Source organism: Neovison vison, chromosome 5, assembly GCF_020171115.1.
Source record: "Neovison vison isolate M4711 chromosome 5, ASM_NN_V1, whole genome shotgun sequence".
NCBI classification, from domain to species: domain Eukaryota; kingdom Metazoa; phylum Chordata; class Mammalia; order Carnivora; family Mustelidae; genus Neogale; species Neogale vison.
In genome coordinates, this window is record NC_058095.1 from 34499264 (window position 1) to 34521423 (window position 22160).

Here is a 22160-nt window from a genome sequence, read left to right on the forward strand (position 1 = left end):
GCCTGCAGCTTGGCAGCAGTGTTAACAGCTGGCCGGACCTAGGTCTGAATTGTGCATGGTGACTTACAAGCTGTGTGATCCTGAAAGCAGTAAGTGTGGTGCCTGGCACATAGTAAGTGCTCAGTAAACGGTATGCATTGTATATGGTACAGGTATACACATATATAAGCACAGTGTTGGTTGTTTACCCAGAGAGAGGATGTTCTAAAGGTCTGGAACTTCCTATTCATCTGTATCCTTGGTCCTGCCATCCCCTATCCCTGGCAGGGAAAACTGCTACGGTGTTCATTTGATCTCACAGGAACACGAGGAGCCACCCTCAAATTTTGGGCCTGCCCAGCAGGTTTCAGGGACCCAGCAGGTTTTAGTGTTGGAGCAAGAGTGGCCCCAGTTCTCAGGGTGGGAAGTGATTGCTCACAGTGATCAGGACCGTGACTGCTTGGCAACCAGTACAGAAGTGTTGCAAAACTGTAGTCCCACCGCACAACTGGTCCCCTCCCTGAACAACACCGCACCTGAATGTGGCTCCGGACTTATAGTCTGGCCTATTGCTACAACCCAAGAGCAAACAGCATGCTCTCCCAAGAGCAGATGTACTGTTTGATTAAGGAGTAAAACATACATTCAGGTGACTCACAGAGGACACCAAGCACTCTGCCCTTCATGAGAAGTGTGCATAATTTCTAAGTCATGGGCTGCCTTAGACGAAAGAGTGGAAAACAAGGTCGGGGAGGGGGGCAAGGGCTATAGAGAGAAAGGCTGTGCCTGTCAGGTCCCATGTCACAGAAACCATCTACATGAACTTTTAAACACTCCCCAGTAGCATCAGAAGGACAAGTTCTTGGATCACTGTAATGAATGAGCCTAAAGTCACTGCTTTCTTGTTTGATAGAGAGATGACTGCTCACTCAGAGTGAAGTAAACATTTCTGTTTCACCCTGGCAGTCAAGGAACCAGGTCTGGCCTCATGTAACAACACTTCATTTGGGTGTTCTGAAACAGTGCAGACAAATCTGCATGACACTGTGTTCATATCAAGTGAAGGTTGGTAAGTGGAATGTAAAGAAAGTCAGAGGAGGAATATTTAGTGAGTAATGCTATAGGCCACACTCTGTGTTAGGGACTTGGGGTATAAAGAAACGGTTTGACAGACATGACTGATTGAAGAAGTAATCTCATAAACAGACACTTTAAATGTAATGTGGTAAATATGATCAATGTTTACCAAAAAATTAGGACAGGGTGCTTGGGTGTCTCAGTCAGTTGGACATCTGCCTTTAGCTCAGGTCATGGTCCCAGGGTCCTGGAATCAAGCCTCGCATCAGGCTCCCTGCTCAGTGGGGAGTCTGTTCTGCCCCTGCTCGTGCTGTCTCTTCTTTCAAATAAATACATAAAATCTTAAAAATACTAGACATGCCCAGGAAATTGATCCTACAGAGCAGGAATTGTTAGAAGCGTTGTCTTGGTATCAGTTATGGAATGGGACTAAGATGGAACTTCGGCTGTATCAGCCAGCCACCTGCCATCATCATTGAGCCTTTCCTGAAATGAACGAGATTCTGCTACTGAAGCACTTCCTTGTCCTCTGCCCCAAGTCTTCAGGGTACCACACTGCTGTACCTGAGACCTGGCTCTGCCCCTTCCTGGTTTTGTGACCTTGGTGAGTTACATAAATTCTCAGTGGCTCAGTTTGCTCACCTGTAAGATGAAGACAGCAAGAATACCAGCTTTGAGGTTGTTGTAAGGATTAAGCAAGTTAATAGATACGAAGCACTTAGAATGGTGCCCTCTGCCCCACAAATATTAACTTTGGCTTCTGATTTTTGGCATCACAGAGCCAGGAAAAACTTTTTTTTTAGCTTGGCTTATTTTTTAACTTTCCATTTGATATAGTTTCACCAAACAGTGACTAGAATAGTACAAAGGACTTCTGATGCCTTTTTCTCAGATTTACCTGTTGGTAATATCTTGTCCCATTTGCTTGATCATTTCTGTGTGTTCATGTACATGTGCTCGCCTGTGCACTCTGTACACATACACACACAGTTTCTGCAAACCCTCTGACAATCATTTGTAGACATCGTATTCCTTTATCCAGAAGTATTTAGTATGTTTCTAAGAACACAGACTTTCTCTTACATAACCCAAGACACTTATCTACATTAGGAACTATAACATCGATAACAATACTACTATCTGATTCATGATTCATATCAAAATTTTACCAATTGTCCCAATAATATCCTTTACAGACTTGATTTTTGTTGTTCAGATCTGAGATCTAACCCTAGACCACATACTGCAGCCTGTTTTCAGTTATTTAGTCTATCATCATCTTGACTTTTTTTTTTTTTTTTTTTTTAAGAATACAGGCCACCTTTTTTGGCGGGGGGGGTGAGATTTTTCTTGAGTAATCTTCACGGCCAACACGGGGCTTAAACTCACAACCCTGAGATCGAGTCACATGCTCCACCAACCCAGCCAGCCAGATACCTGAGGCCCCTATTCTGTAGCATGGTCCTCAGTCTAGGTTTGTTTTGTATTTCCCCATGGTTAAATCCAGATAATGTATTTTTGGCAGGAATATTGCCGAGTGTTATTTATGATCAGGACATCATATCAGGAGGCATATGTCAGATTGTCCTATTCTTGGTGATGGTAATTGTGATTACTTGTTTAAGGTTTTGTTCGCTTATAATTTATGAGGAGATACTTTGAGACGATGTAAATATTCCATTCCTCATCAAACTCTCACCCACTACTTTTAGTACACATTGGTAATTCTTGGCAGACTCAATTGCTGTGATGGTGGTGAAATGGTGATTTTCTTTTTTTTTTTCTTTCTTTTTTTTTTTTTTTTTATTTCACAGAAAGAGATCACAGTTAGAGAGGCAGGTAGAGGGGGAGGGGGAAGCAGGCTCCCTGCTGAGCAGAGAGCCCAATGTGGGGCTCGATCCCAGGACCCTGAGATCATGACCTGAGCCGAAGGCAGAGGCTTAACCCACTGAACCAGCCAGGCACCTCAAAATGGTGATTTTCTAATTCCATCATTCCTTCTATGTCTATTAATTATTATTCTGCTGGAAGGGAGAACTTTCCCTTCCCTTTTCCCCCATTTAATTATTTATATTAGAATGGACTCTCAGGCTATTTCATTCCATAAATATTCTGGTAATTAATATCATCATCCTATTTTTGATAAATTTGATGCTTAGACTGTCCCAGATTTGGCCAGTGGGAATACGTTCAAACTGGCTCCTGTGTCCTTTTAACTTGAGTCAGTCACTTGAGTGCTTTCTTGCTTTTTATGGCAGCCAGGCTCATCTTCTGTTTTTCCTGCCCCAGCTTTACAGCCCCAGTTTCTCTTCCTAGAGAAGGAAAAATGTTTGCTTCCCTGGCTAGGGGACTACTGAGATAGTCTCATCTCCGAAGGCATCAGTTGGCTCTCCTCCCATTGGCTCTTTAGGCAGATCCACCCCAGAATGGATGGGCCTTCATCCTATCCCACAGCCCTGCTCTGCATGGCGTGGAGAGAAGGTTGCTGCATGTTAGGCCCCAGTGTGATTGCCCTCTACGTGAGCGCCCAGGAAGACATAGCCATCAGCTCTCTTCCTTGTGGTTTTCAAGTAGTGACGGGCTTTAAAAAAAAAAAAAAAAGTGGTGGAGGTGGGCATCTAAAAAACCTCATAAAAATGAAACTGGGTGCTGTGGCTACATCCCTGTTCTATTAACATGTGTTTATCTAGAATACTTACGGCTCACTCAGCAGCCCAAGGCTGTTTATGTCATATGATTCATAGTGGCATAAAGAGCAAGGCCTGTTCCCAGACAGACATGCTTGAAATAGACCTTTCTCTTCTCCAGCCCATCACCTGTGGTCATGTATTTATTTGTCAGCTTTGGTGACAAAGCATTTCAGGTTGTCCCCAACACCAGGGGCTGTCACCTATAGCTCCTTCAGCTAGACTTACTCCTCTTTACTAGGCAGGCAGCTAAATTTGTGGTATTGATTACAAGTCCCATTCAGAGAGCAATTAGGAAGAAAGCCTAACATGGCAGCACCTCTACTGGGAGACCACTGATTGAAGGCGGTGGGGGTGGAGGGCGGGCAGGCAGGGGTCCTCCCTGTTACAGGGAATTCCAGATTCCTTAGAGGAATCTGTTGAGTGAGGGTGCTGTGTGCTTAGAAGCTCAGTGGTCCAGATGGGATTTGCGGACTAGCTTTCTCTTCTCCCCTCTTCCTTCACTTTTAGCCTAAGAACTAGAATGTCTTTATCAGTCTGGTCAGGGGTTGGCTCTGGCAGTAGGAGCCCAGGTGTTGACTAGGAAGCTGGCTAATCTAATCTGCTGAGCTGGCAGGAGGCACACAGGTCTGGCTCTCATTAGACTATATGCTACTGATGTCAGGTGAAGAGTTTTCCAGCCTGAATTAGAGATTGTGCAGTTACAGCAGCTTGCCACTTTAGGAGTCCTTGGGCGAGTGGACATGGGAGAAGGCGCTGCTGGTCTGGACCTGAAGGTGTAGGGACTGCTCCCCTCCCCTGTCCCACGCGCAGAATGGTCCGGCTGCGCGAATGCTGGTCAGTCAGGCCCAGGCATGGAGTCATGTGTGGGAAGGAGGGGCCTGGCCATCAGGCTGTGAGACAATGCAGGAGACATGGGCCCCCATGCGTTTGCTGGTGCCCGCTCAGAGAAGGACCTGGAGAGAAGGGACTCCTGTGGCTGCTTTTACAGTTGTGACCTCTACAGCAAAAGGAGGACATGTGGGTTCCCCGTGGCAAGATAAGGACCAGTCTGGCATCTCACAGAGTTCTGTTACTCAGTAAAGCGGTGGTGAAGAGCATGGAGAGCCAGGCCACAGAGGGAGGAGGGGTGCTTCCGAGCTTCCTATGACCGCCGCAGAGAGACTCCGGGTCAGCACAGAGTGTGACGGGCAGGTTTGCTTAATTGCAGGCACCCCAGAGCTCAGCCCAGCAGAGCGGAAGGAGCTGGAGAACAAGCTGAAGGAGCGGGAGGAATTCCTAATTCCCATTTACCATCAGGTAGCTGTGCAGTTTGCTGACTTGCACGACACACCGGGCCGGATGCAGGAGAAGGGTGTTATTAACGTAAGTACGGTAGCTGCCACTTCTCCTGACATGTCAGAGCCCTGTGAGCGGCGGGCATGTGTCTCCTGCACACTGGCTCCCAAGCAGAAAGCTGTTAGGGGTGGGTTAAAACAGTTGGTGCAAATCAAACCATTTTCAGGTTTTTTTGGAGAGACTTTTCCCTTTTTTGTGTTATCTGTTATCCCAAAGCAATTTCTGATTTACATGACTCTACACTCCTCAGAAGGCAAGTTCCATTTCACTGGTGGGAGACTGCGTCTCATGACCCTCATCTGGGAACAACTGCTCTGGTGGTCGTCAGGCTGCAGACCCGGTGCCCGGGTTCCAGCAGCAGTCAAGTCACATTCGATCTGTGTGCAAGTTGTAGGAGCCATTCTGCTCCAGACCAGTTCCTCACTGTCTCATCATCTGGAGAGTCACAGGTCCTCCCAGAACATCTCAGGCACACGTGGAGCTCACATTAGTGAGGCCCTTGGCTGTGTGCAGTGCTCTGGGTAGGGGACTGTAGCTCTGAGCTGGGGAGATAGCGGCAGGTGCTACAGTCCCCTCTGAGCTGGGGAGACAGTGGCAGGTGCTACAGTCCTGGCCAGTGTCAAGCTTCTGAGGGCTTGCTAAAGAATAGGTTTTTGTGCGGTTTTGTGATGGAGCTCCCTCTGGAGTGGGCACTGAGCAGGGATTAGGGCTGAGGTGACTAAGCTTATTCTTATCTGAACATAGGATATCCTGGACTGGAAAACATCCCGTACCTTCTTCTACTGGCGACTGAGGCGTCTCCTGCTGGAGGACCTGGTCAAAAAGAAAATCCACAATGCCAACCCAGAGCTGACTGATGGTCAGATCCAGGCCATGTTACGGCGCTGGTTTGTGGAGGTGGAGGGAACTGTGAAGGTAGGTAGATGCCTTTGTGCTCTGCTCCTTACCCCAACCTGAGGATCCCTAGGCCTCTAAAGGCAGAAGTGGAAGGGAAGCCTATAGGCGTGAGCCCTGTTTCCTCCCCACACAGTGAGCGAGCTTGTCCCCGGTGCTCTGGCCCCGAGATGGGATGGGTCTGAGCCCAGGTTGACCAGATACCAGCATGTGCCCCTCGAATTATAGGCTACACAACACAGTCCATGAGAGGATGGGAGGAAGGAGTTGGAACTTTTATTTCTCTGTTTACTTACACTAAGAAAAAGAAATGGACCTTTATTGGTAGTTATTATATGGGTTAAAAGTAAATCATACATGTCATATATTTAGTTTATCAGAATATTGGTTCTGTGTGCCGAAACTGTCTTTTCCTGATGGCTGTTCTGATCAGAACATTGGGTGCTTCCTGGGTTAGGGCACTGAGGGAGGGCGGGCCCTTCAGCCTCTTCCTGCAAAGCGTTGCTTGACGCCTCTGCTGACTGTTCTCAAGAAGGAACTCCCAAGATCTGCCGTCATTGTTAAAGCCAGTGAATCTGGATGCTTCTAAGATTCACCTCTGTGTTAAGCCTCCCCACTTCTTTACGACTGAAAAGCTTCTTTAGATAAATATTTCAGATGTGCAGCGGGCGAGCGCAGCCTTATGTGACACCTGGTTCAGGTTAAGGTCAGTCTGTGGCATCATAATTGAGTGAGACAATTTTGTCAGTGGCTACTGGCAGCTTCTAGTGGAAGTTGGCATTGAAAGTCACGCAAGTGTAAAATAAGAGGTTGTTCTCCAGTTAAGAGTGGCCGGCTAGGTAAATGGAGTGTGTGTGTGTGTGTGGCCAGGAGAGGCCCGCACCACCTTCCTACCACATTAGTCAGTAATGGACGTGCATGGCCTCAGTAAGCACAAGGATGAGGAGAAGGAATAGCTTCTCTCCGAGCATGAAGTGAGTGGCTCTGCCGTTCAGTGGTTCCGTAGCATCCCAGAGCCAGGGGACGGTGCATCCGGAGAAGCAGGTCCTTGCCATCTCGCAGAGATGGAGAACAGTGGGCTATGTACGCACAGACTCTAGCTGGGAGTCAGTGCCGGAGACAGCCCCAGCCCCCGCCCCCGAGGGCAGGCGGAGGCTGCCTGAAGCCCTGGGAGCCAGCCCTACCCAGGCACTAAGGCTTTCCCCTCCCTCCCATCCACAGAAGACCACATTCTCTTGAGCTCTTTAGTCCAGGAGGGCAGCCGAGGAGGGAGGAAGGGCAGTGATGCTAGGATGTGGCTTTGAAACCTCCTTCCATATTCTGCAGGCTCAGCAGGACGAGTGGAGCGCGGGGTGGCTGATAAGATCTGTAGCGCCCTTGAGAGAAAAAAGTGTTGCACAGTTCACAAGCCGTCGGTGCGGCCTCTGTAGGGACGGCACAGAGGCAGCTCCGTACGGGGGACCGGCTGCAAACCTTAAAAATGTCACACACATACACACATGCCTTGGTTCTTCAAACAGTGATAGATACTGTGCACGGGGTCTCACGTGCAAACACCGGCAGAGTCTGGACCTTGGCTTTACACCAGGAAGTGACCCTCTGATCCTCACCACGGTTACTAGCAGGGAAAGGTGTTTGGTGATAGGGGTCTATGAGCCATGCTGTGTGTTTTGTCCCAGAGAATTTGTGTTTTTGTTTTTCTTTTTTAAATCTTAATCCTGAAGAAAGAGATTGAGGGACAGGAAATTTGAAGACACTGTGATGCTCTATAACTTAGCAGGGCAAGTCTTTTGTTTCCCATAGAGGAATCTGTTCCCAGGAGTCACAAGACTCTGTTGGAACCCACTGGGACAGTCCTGTTGTAGGAAATCGTAAGGTTTATGGTTCAGGGCTTCACTGCAGACGGAAGCAGAGCATCACTGCAGCTTGCCGGAAACGGTACCGAGAACTTGGGTTTAAGTCGGGTCATAGGAACACAGTGTGCATCTGTTGTGTGGGTAGGTTCTCGGTCTTGATTTTCAGACCCACAGTCTGAGTATGTGGTATTTCAAAGACTGATCCCCCCACCCCCACCAAGCCTCAGTAGTAACAACTGAGATGAGAATTCTGCGTGGCCTGGGGCCTAGAGCAGAACATGGTGTTCAGAATGTCACGAACATGGCATATCCCAGCCTGGCCGGCTTGGACATGATACTTATTTAAGCCTCGTCCCTTCCTCTGTAAAATAGAGATAATGTTTCTTTCACGGGATCCAGTGAGTTTTAAATGACATGATAAAGAAGGCATGGAAGCCGATGCCTAGCACTCAGTAGACACTCAAATGATGCCCGTTTGCTCCTCTCAGCTCAGTTTACCCTCTGACGTGTGCTGAGCTGACCTAAGAGCTACAGATGTGTGACTTCCTGATTGTGGCGGGAACTGTGAGCACGGTCCATTCTCAGTACGTGTCCTCTGATGAGGCTCGCTCTGACGTGCCCACAGTCTGGGGTGCCAGCATGTTCTTATGATCCAGACCCTTCACAACCCCTTCACTTTTTTAAATCTTAATCCTGAAGAAAGAGATTGAGGGACAGGAAATTTGAAGACACTGTGATGCTCTATAACTTAGCAGGGCAAGTCTTTTGTTTCCCATAGAGGAATCTGTTCCCAGGAGTCACAAGACTCCTGGATTTCCAAACGAGATGGTCGGTCAGTGGAGGCCCTTGTAAGGATGACAGAGGTAAAAGCACCATTGATAGGGTTGGATTTCCTCGGTCCCCAAAACCCGGCCTCATGCTACCCCTGGACAAGTCTTGTACACCAGACTTCTAATTTCAGGCCTGGGAAGGAGGAGGGAAGGCAGAACCTGGAAAACACTTTTTGGCCCCGGGTAGGGCTGAGACTGGAGCCAGCTGAGGAGACGGGGTCCGCAGGCCGCCCCAGCCCACATGGCTGTTTGCTGTTTTACTCCAAGGCCTCAGAAAAAAAATCACATTGCTGGAGGGGTCTCCAGCTAGCCCACAAGATGAGTTATTTACAGGGCATGGTAATCGGGACTCACATCCATCAGACTGTGCCCTGGTCACTCTCTGGCCCTCCTGTACACTGAATAAGGAGGACGTAACAGCTATCCAATACTTTGAAAGGAAACTTTCTAAACAGGTCATTTAGATTTTGTGCGATAGACTAATTACTACATACAATTAGTGAAATGGCGTAGTGCCTGAGATACTTATCCACTGATGCAGAGAAAGATAAAGCATCCGCTGAACATGTATTGTAAGGCCAACATTGTGATGTTTAACTATCAATACTTTATTGGTATTAGAATGTTCTGATTGGGAGGAGTGTGAGGCAGGTGACTTATGAGCCCAGGCCGGTCATGAGATTAGCAGCCCAGCATTTCTCACTGGCTTTTAAGATCCACACTGGAATGCTTGGAATAATCAGCCATGATTTTATAATTTTAAGGAGGAAAATGATAATGGCTTTCTTTCGGGGAATAGGGTTGGCCTGTCCTTCCGGATGGCTGGAATGATGAGTCTTACATCTCTGTTCTAGGAGGGCAGACAAGGACCTATAGCCTCCCTAACTCCATGGTTAGGACCCTTGCTGTTCCCGGTGCGTGTGGTTAGGCCACGGCAGTACCTGAAACCCTCCCAGGCCCGTTAGGAAAACCCCCTGGCACCGTGGATGCTTCCATTGGTTTGTTTTCGCTCCAGGTGCTGTCAACTAGGAGTTGTGACCCCTTCGCCTTGGTGTACTACGCCGTGAGGGAAACTTTACTGAGCTTTGGCTCGGTGGCTGTCATCCAGTTGTCCTATTTTGAGCAAACAGCAGATCTTTCATGCGTGGGGCCATGTCTTCAAAGAGGAGATTTTAGAGCAACAATTCCAAAACTTGGAATGTGTTGCCTTAATCCTGTCTAGGAACTTTTTAAATGTTTCATTTAAACACCTAGCATATTCTGTGGCTGCGGGAGGGGAAGGCAGAAGAGTTCTCTCTAGAGGGTAGCTGGCTTTCCAGCATAGTGTCTGAGCGCCGTTAGAAGCAGGCATCTCGTTAGCTAATACATTACACCAATCAAGGAGAGTTATCTTAAGCCACAATTAATCTGCTCCCTGGCATATGTTGATAGGAAAGCATCATGCTGTTTCTTAATTAAAAGCAAACGGATTAAAAATGATTAATAAGAGTATTAAATATTCTCCTAAACTAAAGGCTTTGGGATTCTTGGGTAAATCTAGTTTTGTTTTGTTTTGTTTTTTTCCCATTCTGAAACCCAAGAAGCATTCACTATTTTTTCCAACCCCCAAAATCTGCATAAGTGAGGGCATGTGTGTAAGTCCTCAACCTGTGAAGAAGTCTAAATCACCGACGACAAAGTTGGAAGGGTCCGAGTTCGGTGGCAGCGGGTCAGAGGACCAGTGTGTCCAATCCATAGTGGGGTGCACATGTGCTGGGGTGCCAGAGAGAAGACCACCGCATTATGGGGAAAACATCACCACCCCCCGACTTTGTCCATAGAGATTGACGTAGCACCTCCTTTCCTCCAGAACCAGACACTTCCCTGCCCTTTGCCATGGGGACGGCGACACAGTCCTGACCGGGGCTGGGGCTGACACCCGCTTGGCCATCCCACCCTGATGAGAAGAGCCCATCTCCGCAGCCACTACTCCAAACAGAGCGGCCGCGTTGGGGGCCAGAAAGAGAACTGCATACCAGAACTAGGAAGGGCGTGCTGCTGACCCTTAATCCTGGGCTCCTTAATCCTTCAACCGTGAAGGACGGCGTAAAAATTTCTCGAACTGTGGAAGTCAATCACATGACGTAGTAAGCGAGGAGTCACAGCTAACTCACCAGCTAAGTCAGAGATGAGCAAGTGAGAGTCTGCGAGAAAGCATTCTTTTTGAAGGCATGAAACAGAAAGTCAGAAAACTGCACCCCGCTGCCCTTGACGGGTGTGAAGAAGACAATGTCCACCCCCCTACCCCACCCTCACACCCCCACCCCACCCCCATGCCTCACGGATCCTGAAGCGACAGCCATGGCTCAGGCGCCTTGCTTGTGTACAGGTTTCCTGAGCCACAGCTCAAGCCTCAAAGCCTCTGAGAGTCCCTAATGCACCCACCTATTAAATTACAGCGCCCAACTCATTGTCATTCTGACTTTGACTTCGTTAGTGATAACAGAGAAGGATAGCGCACCTTTAAATGACGAGCTTTGTGTTTAATTACCCAAACAAAATGACATAAATATGAATGAGCCCTAATGGTGGTACTTGGTTTTCCGGAAACCATTAACAAAACGATTCCTAAATGATTTGTAAAGAAAATGAGAGGAGAAGAGAGCAAGGAGAAGGCTATTAGGTTTCTAACACACTCCTGAATTATTATGTAGTCAACTACCTAGGAAATACTCAGCTAAATGATCTCGAAAAAAAGGAGGCACAAGGTGGTTTGTTGAGATTTTCAGGGTTACAGACGCCTTGCCCCTTTGGAATATTCTCATAGAAAGTAAAATGGGGGGTCGGTTTCTGACCTCCTAGCTCTCCCCTAGCAGCAAGACCTCCCCCTCTGTGCCTTGTTGACACTTCCCCAACCAGACAACTCCTCTGCCAGCCTGGCAGGGCCTAGAGACATATTTTAAGAGCTCCTCAGAAAAGACACATTTCATTTTTTTTTTTTTAGTTATTTATTGAGAGTGCATACACAAGTAGGGGGTAGTGCAGGAGGGAGAGAGAGACCCTCAAGCAGGCTCTGCGCCGTGCATGGAGCTGGGTGCCAGGCTCGATCTCATGACCCTGAGGTCATGACGTGAGCAGAAATCAAGTGTGGAGGGGTACCCAGGTGGTTCAGTAGGTTAAGCCTCCACCTTCAGCTCAGGTACTGGGATCGAGCCCCACAGCGGGCTCCCAGCTCAACAGGAAGCCTGCTTCTCCCTTTCCCACTCCCCCTACTTGTGCTCTCTCTCTCACCATGTCTCTGTCAAATAAATAAATAAAATCTTAAGGAAAAAAAAAAAAGGAATCAAGAGTTGATGCTCAACCAACTGAGCCACCTGGGCACACCTTAATTTTTCCTTTAAACACATGTTGATTTTAAACTCTATACCCACATGGGTCTCGAACTCACAACCACAAGATCAAGAGTCACATGCTCTACCATCTGAGCCAGGCAGGCACCCCTCAATCAGCACTTCACTAAACAATTTGGGCTTTTAACTGTTTCTCTCAAATCCATAAGCTGATTACATTCTCTCAGCCTTTGTGGGATAGGTAGAGCCCTGGAATGATAGAACCTGAGTCAGACTGTGAGCACGGATGCCTCCAGGGGCCCAAGAGGCATCTAGAACCAAAAGAAGGAAAGAGAATGAGGACAGCTCCTGTCCTGGGGCCTCTTTCCACTACAATGCCAGCTAGAGTGGAGAACCATGACCAACTATTTTACAGTGAGCAAGCTGTTGGAGTGAACTTTCCAGATCGTGAACAATCAGGGTGTCCGGCCTGGCCTGGCCCCGGGTGTTTGACCAAGAGTCGTCTGTTTGCAGGCCTATGTGTGGGACAATAACAAGGATCTGGTGGAGTGGCTGGAGAAACAGCTAACAGAGGAAGACGGCGTTCGCTCAGTAATCGAGGAGAACATCAAATACATCAGCAGAGACTATGTCCTCAAGCAGATCCGCAGGTGAGACCCGCAGTGGGGGACTTCTGTAGGAGAAATTGGGCTCGCTTCCTTGGAAGGAGCAAAGATTTAAGAACAAAACATGAGATGGTACCTTACAATCTTTGTGGGTTTTTTCTGTTTGGGACCACTATAGTTGACCGTCCAATAAAAATAGAGCCTGAAACACCGTTCTTTGTCAGCTCCTGGTCTGTAGGACACTTAGTAATCTCTGCTAGATGAAGGCTTAGTTCACTGTGCCCAACTATTAGCTCCAAGTGCAGATCTTCAGACTGGATGAAGGATTCTGTGAGAAAAGCTGATGCCATGGCAGCATCATGGGAAACTACCTCCTCCCTTCCTGAGCCAAGAGTTTTCAGTTTTCTCCTTCCAAGGGGGGTGGAGGCAGCCGGGGACATTTGTAAATGTCAGTGCAGAAGACAAGTCTCTACCCTGATCGACCCATTATTTTACAGCTTACCCCATCTGCTTTATCACTTGAGTGTGCTTGCTTTCCCACAGATCCATGCTCCCATATACCTGCTAAGGATAAGTCACATAGATCATGGCCATCATGGCCCTTTACCCCAAATATTAAAGTGTGTATTTGCTAATATGGATGTTCTCTTATATAACCACAGTAGGATCGATTTTAGTAAATTTAATATTCATAGAAGTTTTTGTTTTTGTTTTTCTGAGAGAGAGCAGAGGAGAGGCAGAGGAGGAGGAGAAAGAGAATCCCAGGCAGGATCCACGCTCAGCACAGAACTCCGTGTGGGGCTCGCTCTCATGACCTGAGCCACCCAGGTGCCCCAACATTGATAGAAGCTTATATCTAATACACCATTTTTCTCAAAGCTTGTATTCATTCATTTGAGAGAGAGGGAGCACGAGCAAGGGGAGAGGCAGAAGGATAACCAGACCTCCCACTGACCTGGGAGCCCGATGAGGGATTCGATCCCAGGACCCTGAGATCATGATCTGAGCTGAAGGCAGGCACTTAATGACTGAGCCACCCAGGCACCCCTGATCCATCATTTGTAAAACATTGCTTGTTTTGATTTTGTCTGATGTTTTCTCATGATTAGCTTCAGGTTATACGTTCTCCATGGAATAGTACATATGTGAAGTGGCCTTCACGGGGTACCACCTGCAGAGACAGCCTGTCATCTGCCCTTCCTGGTGTTAGAATCACCTGGTCAAGGCGTTACTCAGTTTCTCCACTGCATCATTACTGATTTCCCCCGTTGCGCCAAGTCAGTCTCTGGGGACACGCTTAAAGGCCATGCAGATCTCCTGTTCCTCATCAGGATTTCCACCCAGATCTAGCATCCAAGGAGGGCTCTTGTCTGATCCAGTCTTTACGGCGAGGTTGCAGAAGGATAACTTTCCAACTCTGTGTCCTCCCTAGTCCTCACTCCAGCTCTCCTGTAAGCAAAAAGTCTTCTGTTTTCCTCCATTCATGTAGGTATTCATTAATCTACACCAATAATTTCTATTTTTTTAATAATTTGCAATTCATTATTACACTCTCTTCAGTGCCCAGAATGTCCCAGATTTGGCCAGTGGAAGCACCTTTGTGCTGGTTCCAATTTCTTTATGACATGCCCCCATTGCTTTTGTTGTTGTTTTGTTTTGTTTTTAAGTAATTCCTTACTTTCTGATGTAGCAAAACGTGTCACATCCATCTCGTACTTGCATTGCTGCTGGGGACTTTTTCCACGTAGGAAGACAAATCAGATGTGGTGGGAGCCGAAATGTCAGCATGTAGTCAGACAGTTCATAAGCTCCCCTCATCTAGACACTGTTGGCTCTCTCCTTCACCATCCCCTCTCTTCCTCCCCAGCTTGGTGCAGGCCAATCCCGAGGTTGCCATGGACTCCATCGTCCACATGACTCAGCACATCTCACCCACACAGCGAGCAGAAATCGTGCGGATCCTCTCCACGATGGACTCCCCTTCAACGTAGAAAGATTCTCCTGCCCATCCCCGCCCTGCCTCTGGAGAAAAGGGCTAGAGCTGCCTCTTCCAGCTGAAACCACTCTAATGAGAAGGCACAGGAGACCCAGCACTGGAATCCAAGTGGCATTTTGCTTCCCCTTGAACGTTTTCAGGTTATGCATGACATACTGGGATATAGGGTCACAAAGCCCCCAGTGGTCACACCCATCCCATTCAGTATTTATTACCTTGTCTGTGACTACAGCCCTCTGTCCCTGCCAGGACCTGCGAAGGCAATGAAGGGTACAAGCCTGTACCATGAGGTCTCACTACACAAAAGCAGGACTGCTGCTCCTGGCCTGACAGCTCCTGGGCCCCAGCCCGGGGAAATGGGAGTTGTGGTCAGGCAGCCAGCAGCCCTCCCTCACCCCTGGCCCCATGAGCCTGCAGCCATAGGCAGCAGTGGAGGGCTGGGCCCAGGAGGAAGCCTCAAGTCCATCGTTTTTTTTTTTTTACCTTCACGTTCAGCCCGGTATGCACTAGGAGAGGAATAGTTCCCGGTTTAATCACATCAAGGTACCTTCTTCGTGGAGTGTGAAATCTGCAAGGTCCTTGGGACCTCAAAGATGAGGGCAAAACCCTGATCCAGGAAGAAGACCGAGTCACTGTTGTTGATTTAGGGGCCTCAGCTGTGGGTTTGATTCTCAGAACAAACGGAAAGATGGTTGACCGACCACTACCTTGCATGTCCCTGCGAACCCAGCTGTTGGATCTGCTAGGAGCCTCGTGGGAGGTCCAGCAGACTGAGCGGGGCCAAAGTGGAGCCTGGGGGATGGCCCTCTCCATTGCCGATAAGTAGTTATTCATGCCACGAGGGTGTGGGCCGGATAGTCTCTCTTTTTTAGGACTTGGAAGGTTATTATAACTTAACTATGAAGCCTGGAGCTTTGATCATTACAAAAGGTTACTAGTGCCTACAGAGTCACTCAGCTCTATATCCAGGGCATCTCTCCTAGCAGCGGACGTCCCTCCTCCCTCTGGGTCTCGTCTCTTCCTGGGGTGTCCGCAAGCAGCAGGCATAGCTGGTCTCCCCATAGCTGCTGAAAGGGACCCTGGTGACATCTCTGCTCTAAGCACCAGGGACTGGCCTTCCCCGGTGTGAGCAGGCTTCCAGGGAACAGAGAACCCACATGACCTTAAGATCATCTACAACTCCGTCGTGGTGCTGCTGTCTTCCGGGCTCACTGGGCCCTTCCTGGCCAGCGGCAGGAGCCTCCGCATCGTGGTAGAGAGAGTTTATTTTCAACAACCCGTTTACCCAAGGAGGAAAGAGTTTATGGATTCCCCTGTTGGTATTCCTAAAGCCAGAGTGGCAGGTGATCAAGGCTGGTGTAGCCTCCAGTTCTCATGGTGCAGCTAATTGCACGTGTCCCTGATGACCAAGGAGGGAATGAATCACTAGGACATTTTAGTGCGGTGGTACGAATACTTTTGTACACGCTACAGTTTTGAGCCTTAACGCTAGAGTCTGCGCACAACGAGCCCCGCCCCCTTCCTTGGGAAGCGCTTGTGCAGGTGGCCCCGGGAGCGGGCTAGTCACTGGCCGCCCGCTGGCGCGCAGAGCCTCGGTCAGGGGGCCCTGGTGCAAGGTGCCAGCGTTCAGCACCACCAGAGAGGGCAGGAAGAGGTAAGAACCACGTTCAGTCCCGAAAGAGGCATCCACTCCTGCTGGTATCACCTTAAGTAAAAACTGGATTGGCCTTTGATTTTTTTCCATAATTAGTAAAATTCCACAAACCCCTCTGTTTGCCCTGGCGTTTCTCCAGAGGCAGGTGGGTCACACTCGGTTTACCTCTCCCCCTTGACCAGATGATGATATGCAGTAAGTGAATACGGTTCCTCTCTAGAAGCCTCCACGGCCTGCTCCCCCGTCCCCAGAGCGCCTCCCTGTGGGTCTTCCCCTGGACAGGGCTTTGTCATACAGAGCAGCCGGGAAGAGCCACAGACCATTCCGTGTGCAAGGTTACTGAGCTCGGAGGAGTAGAAATGATGTACTGACCAAGACTTGCTCGAGCTGAGATTGCCATAGTCCCTTCGTTCACAAAGCAGCCTTCACTGGTCTCATTGAGACTCGACGGACACATACCCTGATGAGCAAGGAGCATCAGTCAAATGTATTCTTTTCACATTTTGTTGAAATAAATGTCCACATTTGTAGAAGAGTGACTGTTTGTCATTTCAGCCCGTGCCCAGCTACCTCGTCCATGTTCCACTGAGCAGGGGAGCTTTCAGCAGGGGTAGGGGGAGCGCCTGTCCCGCTGCTGCAAGTGGAGCCCTTCCGGGGACAGAATGGCGCGCATGCAGCGCTCCTGCAAAGTGACGTTCAGAGACTTGGGGGCTTTTCAGATAACCCCTGGATGGCCTGGGCAGTTTCTGGGGTGTTCTTCGAAGGAACCTCTTGGTTTGCACAATTTTATGGGGTTTTCTGGGCCAGCTGAATAGCAAACCATTTTCAGAGCTCACTCAAGCCAGTTTTATTGGAAGGTTATGGATTCTCTTACTAATTTAGCTGCTTAATGGATTTTGAATGCTAACTTTGGGCACAAAAAGGCACTAGGGGCAGGGATCTCTTAACTTGTGTGCCTTCAACCCTCTGCCTCAGTTTCTGTCTGTAAATCCATGTGGTTGAAGCAAAGAACAAAACACCAATCCCCCAACATTTGCAAAGAAAGGCAGGAGCCACAAGACAGCGGGGAAGGGAGGCATTGGCCTTTGCTGAGTATTAAGCTTGGAATGATCTGTCGGTCTCCTGGAGATGTTTAGCAAAGGGTGTTTTTTCCTAAAATAAAATGTTTTATTTTAAATATGTTTTACATATATTTATTTTATATGTATATATACTATGTTGTAAATATACATCCATTTGAATCACCCTAAGGTGAATGAATGTTCTTAGAGTAATAAGGGATACTCGAGGGAAAATTACTCTTTGCCGCCAGATGTCGTATTCCGTGGGCAGGGAGTCCCAGTCGGCATAGACGCCGTGGGCCGCCTTCCCTCCTCCCTAAATAGGCAGAGGAGAACCAGATCCCAGGATGTGAACTTGAAGTGTCCCTGCTCTCAGCCCACACCCGTTGGTGGTTCTGGGGAAGGTCAGCAAGACAAATGAGGAAAGGGTCTGCTCCTGCCTCCAGGGACTTTCCTGACACATACAGTGCTTTCTTCTGTTGGGGAGTGTTATTTCCTTCTTTTCAATGAAAGAAAATTTAACACCACCACTGGTATTACCAGGATAATAAGTAAAGTTAGAACATTCAGGGATTCCGTGATTAACCGACAAACAGGGACGCGGTGATGAATACAAGTGCCTAATACCATCACAGGGAGGACGCATTCTGTGCTTCCTCCAATGTGCAAGCCTTGGTGAGGGGCCTAGAGAAGAACTGACCTGGGAGGCGAACTCAAATGCGGGCTCCTTGGCTGGCTCCTCCCAGGCCAAAAGCTGAGCCCACCTGATCCATACAGTGAGGCAGAAAGCACTAAGGGCCACATGAGTGGTACAGACAGTTAAGGGCTGAAGCTTCCTGGCAGAGAATGGTTTCCAGATGGAAAAGGAAGCCAAGGCCAAGGAAGAAGACATGTCCTGGAGAGAGTGGAGAGCCTTTGGTTGGTTTGGGAGCATGGGAAGACTGGGTACAAAAATTTAGAAAGCAGGGGCACCTGGGTGGCTCAGTGGGTTAAAGCCTCTACCTTTGGCTCAGATCATGATCCCAGGGTCCTGGGATCGAGTCCCACATCGGGCTCTGTGCTCTGCAGGGAGCCTGCTTCCTCCTCTCGCTCTCTCTGCCTGCCTCTCTGCTTACTTGTGATCTCTGTCAAATAAATAAAATCTTTAAAAAAAAAAATTTAGAAAGCAGCCCAATGGAATGAAAAGACCACCGCCATGTGTGCTGAGAAGTCTAGCTTCCAGTGCGGCTCCATGTGTTTGGTCAGTGAGTTGGGGTCACCTAGGATAGTCAGCCAGGCCACCCCAGGAGGCATAGAGATAATAAGCAACTGTCAGCTGTTTTCAATACTCCAGATCACTGGTATGCCTCAGGCAGGCAGCTAAGGCTCATCATGCCATTGTCTTTCTGATGGCAGTTTTACCAACCCAGCTAGTACTGGCTACTGCCTGCTTGCCAGAAGTTCCAAGAGATAGTTAATGATAATAAATAATGGGAACAGGACATAAATGCAGTAGGCAAAATCTTCAAAAACAAGATTCCCTGAGGTGAGGGCAGGGGAGAGAGGCACAAGGGGGATGGGGTGGGAGAGGATAATGGTGTCTCAGCTCTGAGAGGACCTGGAACCATCCAGTGGGCTCTACCCATTGGGCACCATAAGGAGAGGAAATAGACTGGAGCTCAGAGATGGCTGAATGATGGGCCTAATCCCAAACATGCTTACCTACGACTGGTCTGGAGTGAGCAGGAAGGATTGGGGTGAGAAGGGACAAAGGATGACAGACAACTAGGCCCTGACTTGGGAAAAAGCTAACAATACTCTTGTCCATGCTAACAGAGGTGGGTATCTTCAGAGCCACTTAAAAGACTTTGGAATAAGCCTGAGCCGGGTTCAAATATTTGGTCTCTCATTCCTGTTCTCTGGAAAAGTTTCTGCCTTCTTAATCTGTGAAAAATGGATAATAACAAAGAGCTCAAAGGGGTTTTTGAAAAATTACCTTAACACAAATCAAGAGATGGACATTAGTAGCAAATTCTTGATATATGTTAGGGTTCTCCATGTTCTAACCCTCCCCTCCCTCACGCCCATAAGATACAGGATCGGTCATCACTCTAGAGTATCTTCCTCATAAAGCTTTCAAGGAACCATCCCCCTTACATGAGCAGAAATCTGGGGATTGTCTCCAGACACTAGTTACATGGACACAATGCAAAAGTGTCACTGAGGACTGCTATGGTCTGAATGTCCCCAAAATTGGGTGTGTTGAAATCCTAGCCCCCGCCAGTGATCTATATTAGAAGGCAGGGCTTTTGGGTGGTGAGTAAGTCATAAGGTTGAAGCCTTCATGAATAGGATTTTGCCTTCTAAGAGGATCCAGACAGATCCCTTCCCTTTTTCATCATGTGAGGAGACCATCATGTGAGGACCCCAGGAGAGAGCCCCCACCTGACCATGCTGGCATTCTAGTCTCAGACTTCCATTCTGTTGTGGCAGTCCAAATGGACAGAGACAAAAAACAAAACAAAACAAAAAACAAACAAACAAAAAACCAAAAAACAAAACCACAACGGTGCTGCTGTTAACAAACCTAAACATGTGGAAGCATCTGGATATGGAGGGAATGTACCGCAACATAATAAAGGACATAGATGACAAGCCCGCAGCTAACACCAAACTCAACAATGTAAAGCTGAAAGCTTTTTTCCTAAGATCAAAGATTAAGGACGAGGATGCCCCTTTTTGCCACTTCTGTTCAACATAGTACTGGAAGTCCTAGCCACAGCAATAAGGCAAGAAAGAAAATGCATCTAAATTGGAAAGGAAGAAGTAAATGGGGAAGGAAAGAGTAAAATTCCATTTGCAAATGACATGATCTACACACACACACACACACACACACACACATATATAAGCACACATATATATAAAGAATGCTAAAGACTCAACCAAAAAATTGTTAGAATAATGAGTTCAGGGGTGCTTGGGTGACTCAGTGGGTTAAAGCCTCTGCCTTCAGCTCAGGTCATGATCCCAGGGTCCTGGGATTGAGCTCCACATCGGGCTGTCTGCTCAGCAGGGAGCCTGTTTCCCCCTCTCTCTCTGGCTACCTCTCTGCCTACTTGTGATCTCTGTCAAATAAATAAATAAAAATCTTAAAAAAAAAAAAAAGAATGAGTTCAGTAAAGTTTAGGATACAAAATTAACATACAAAAATCAGTTGCATTTCTATACACTAAAAAACTATTAGAGAAATAAAATCCCATTTGTGAGTGAAGAAAAAAAAATACCTAGGAATAAATTTTACTGGAGGAGTAAACACTTTTTTCCAGTGTATGAAAGACACATACACTGAAAACTATAAGACACTGATGAAAGAAATTGAAGAAAACACAAATAAATGGAAAGATAATCCATGTTCATTGACTGGAAGAATTAGTATTGTTAAAATATCCATACTACCCAAAGCAATCTACAGATTCAGTGCAGTCCCTATCAAAGTATTCTACCAAAATGGTATTTTTCAGAGAAATAGAACAAATAATTCTAAAATTTGCATGGAACCACAAAGGACCCCAAATAGCCAAAGTAATATTGAAAAAGAAGAACAAAGCTAGAGGCATCATACATCCCAATTTCCAACTATATTTCAAAGCTGCAATCCTCAAAACATTATGGCATTGTCATAAAAATGGATACGTAGATCAATAAACAGAACAGAGAGCCCAGAAACAACCTCAGGCATATAAGATCAATTAGTTACAACAAAGGAGCCCAGAATATAGAAGGAGAAATGATAGTCTCTTCAATAAATGGTGTTGGGAAAACTAGAAAGCCACATGCAAAAAAATTAAAACAAACCCTTATACCATACAAAAAGAAAAATCAACTCAAAATGGGTTAGAAACTTGAGTGTAAAACCTGAAACCATAAACTCCTAGAAGAAAACATAGGCACTAAGCTCCTTGATATCAGTCCTGACCATGATTTTTTGAATTTTACATCAAAAGCAAAGGCAACAAAAGCAAAAATAAACAAGTGGGACTACATCAAATTAACATGCTTCTGCACAGCAAAGGAAACCATCAACAGAATGAATAAAAGGGCAACCTATAGGGGAAAGAAAATATTTGCAAATCATCCGTTTGATAAGGGGTTAATATCCTCAATATATAAAGAACGCGTAACCACTCACTAGCAAGATAAACAATCTGATTAAATAAAGAGGGACTGAATAGACATTTTTCCAAAGATGACCAACAAATGGTCAACAAGTACCTGAAACTGGGTTTATCTTTCATCATCAGGGAGATACAAATCAGAATCACAGTGAGATATCACCTCACACTGGTCAGAATGGCTAAAATTGCAAACAAGAGATAAGTGTTGAGGAGAATGTGGGAAAAAAAGGAACACTGTGCACTGTTGGTGAGAATATAAATTGATGAATAGGATCATTCTAAATGATATGTATGTATGTAAATTGATGCATATGGAATACTGTATGCAGTTTCCTTAAAGATTTAAAAATAGAACTACCGGGGCGCCTGGGTGGCTCAGTGGGTTAAGCCGCTGACTTCGGCTCAGGTCATGATCTCAGGGTCCTGGGATCGAGTCCCGCATCAGGCTCTCTGCTCAGCAGGGAGCCTTCTTCCCCCCCTCTCTCTCTCTGCCTGCCTCTCTGCCTACTTGTGATCTCTCTCTGTCAAATAAATAAATAAAATCTTTAAAAAAAAAATAAAAATAGAACTACCATGTGATCCACTAATCCCACTTCTAGGTATATATCCAAAGGAAATGAAAATAATGTTGATGAGATAGATATCTGTACTCCCTCATTTATTACAGAATTATTCATAATAGCCACCATAGGGAAAC

At 47.1% G+C, this 22160-nt stretch overlaps 1 protein-coding gene across 11 annotated transcripts in view; it reads left to right on the forward strand.

Annotated features, from left to right (window-relative positions):
• Positions 1-16780, forward strand: part of ACACA (acetyl-CoA carboxylase alpha) — a 289079-nt gene extending 272299 nt beyond the window's left edge. For all 11 annotated transcript variants that reach the window (XM_044248459.1, XM_044248461.1, XM_044248460.1 and 8 more), the window contains 4 exons: positions 4954-5108; positions 5826-5996; positions 12504-12640; positions 14463-16780. In XM_044248459.1, coding sequence (XP_044104394.1) covers positions 4954-5108; positions 5826-5996; positions 12504-12640; positions 14463-14586 — 587 coding nt within the window. In that variant the 3' untranslated portion in view covers positions 14587-16780. The remainder of the gene's footprint in view (positions 1-4953; positions 5109-5825; positions 5997-12503; positions 12641-14462) is intronic.
• Positions 16781-22160: the final 5380 nt, after the last annotated feature.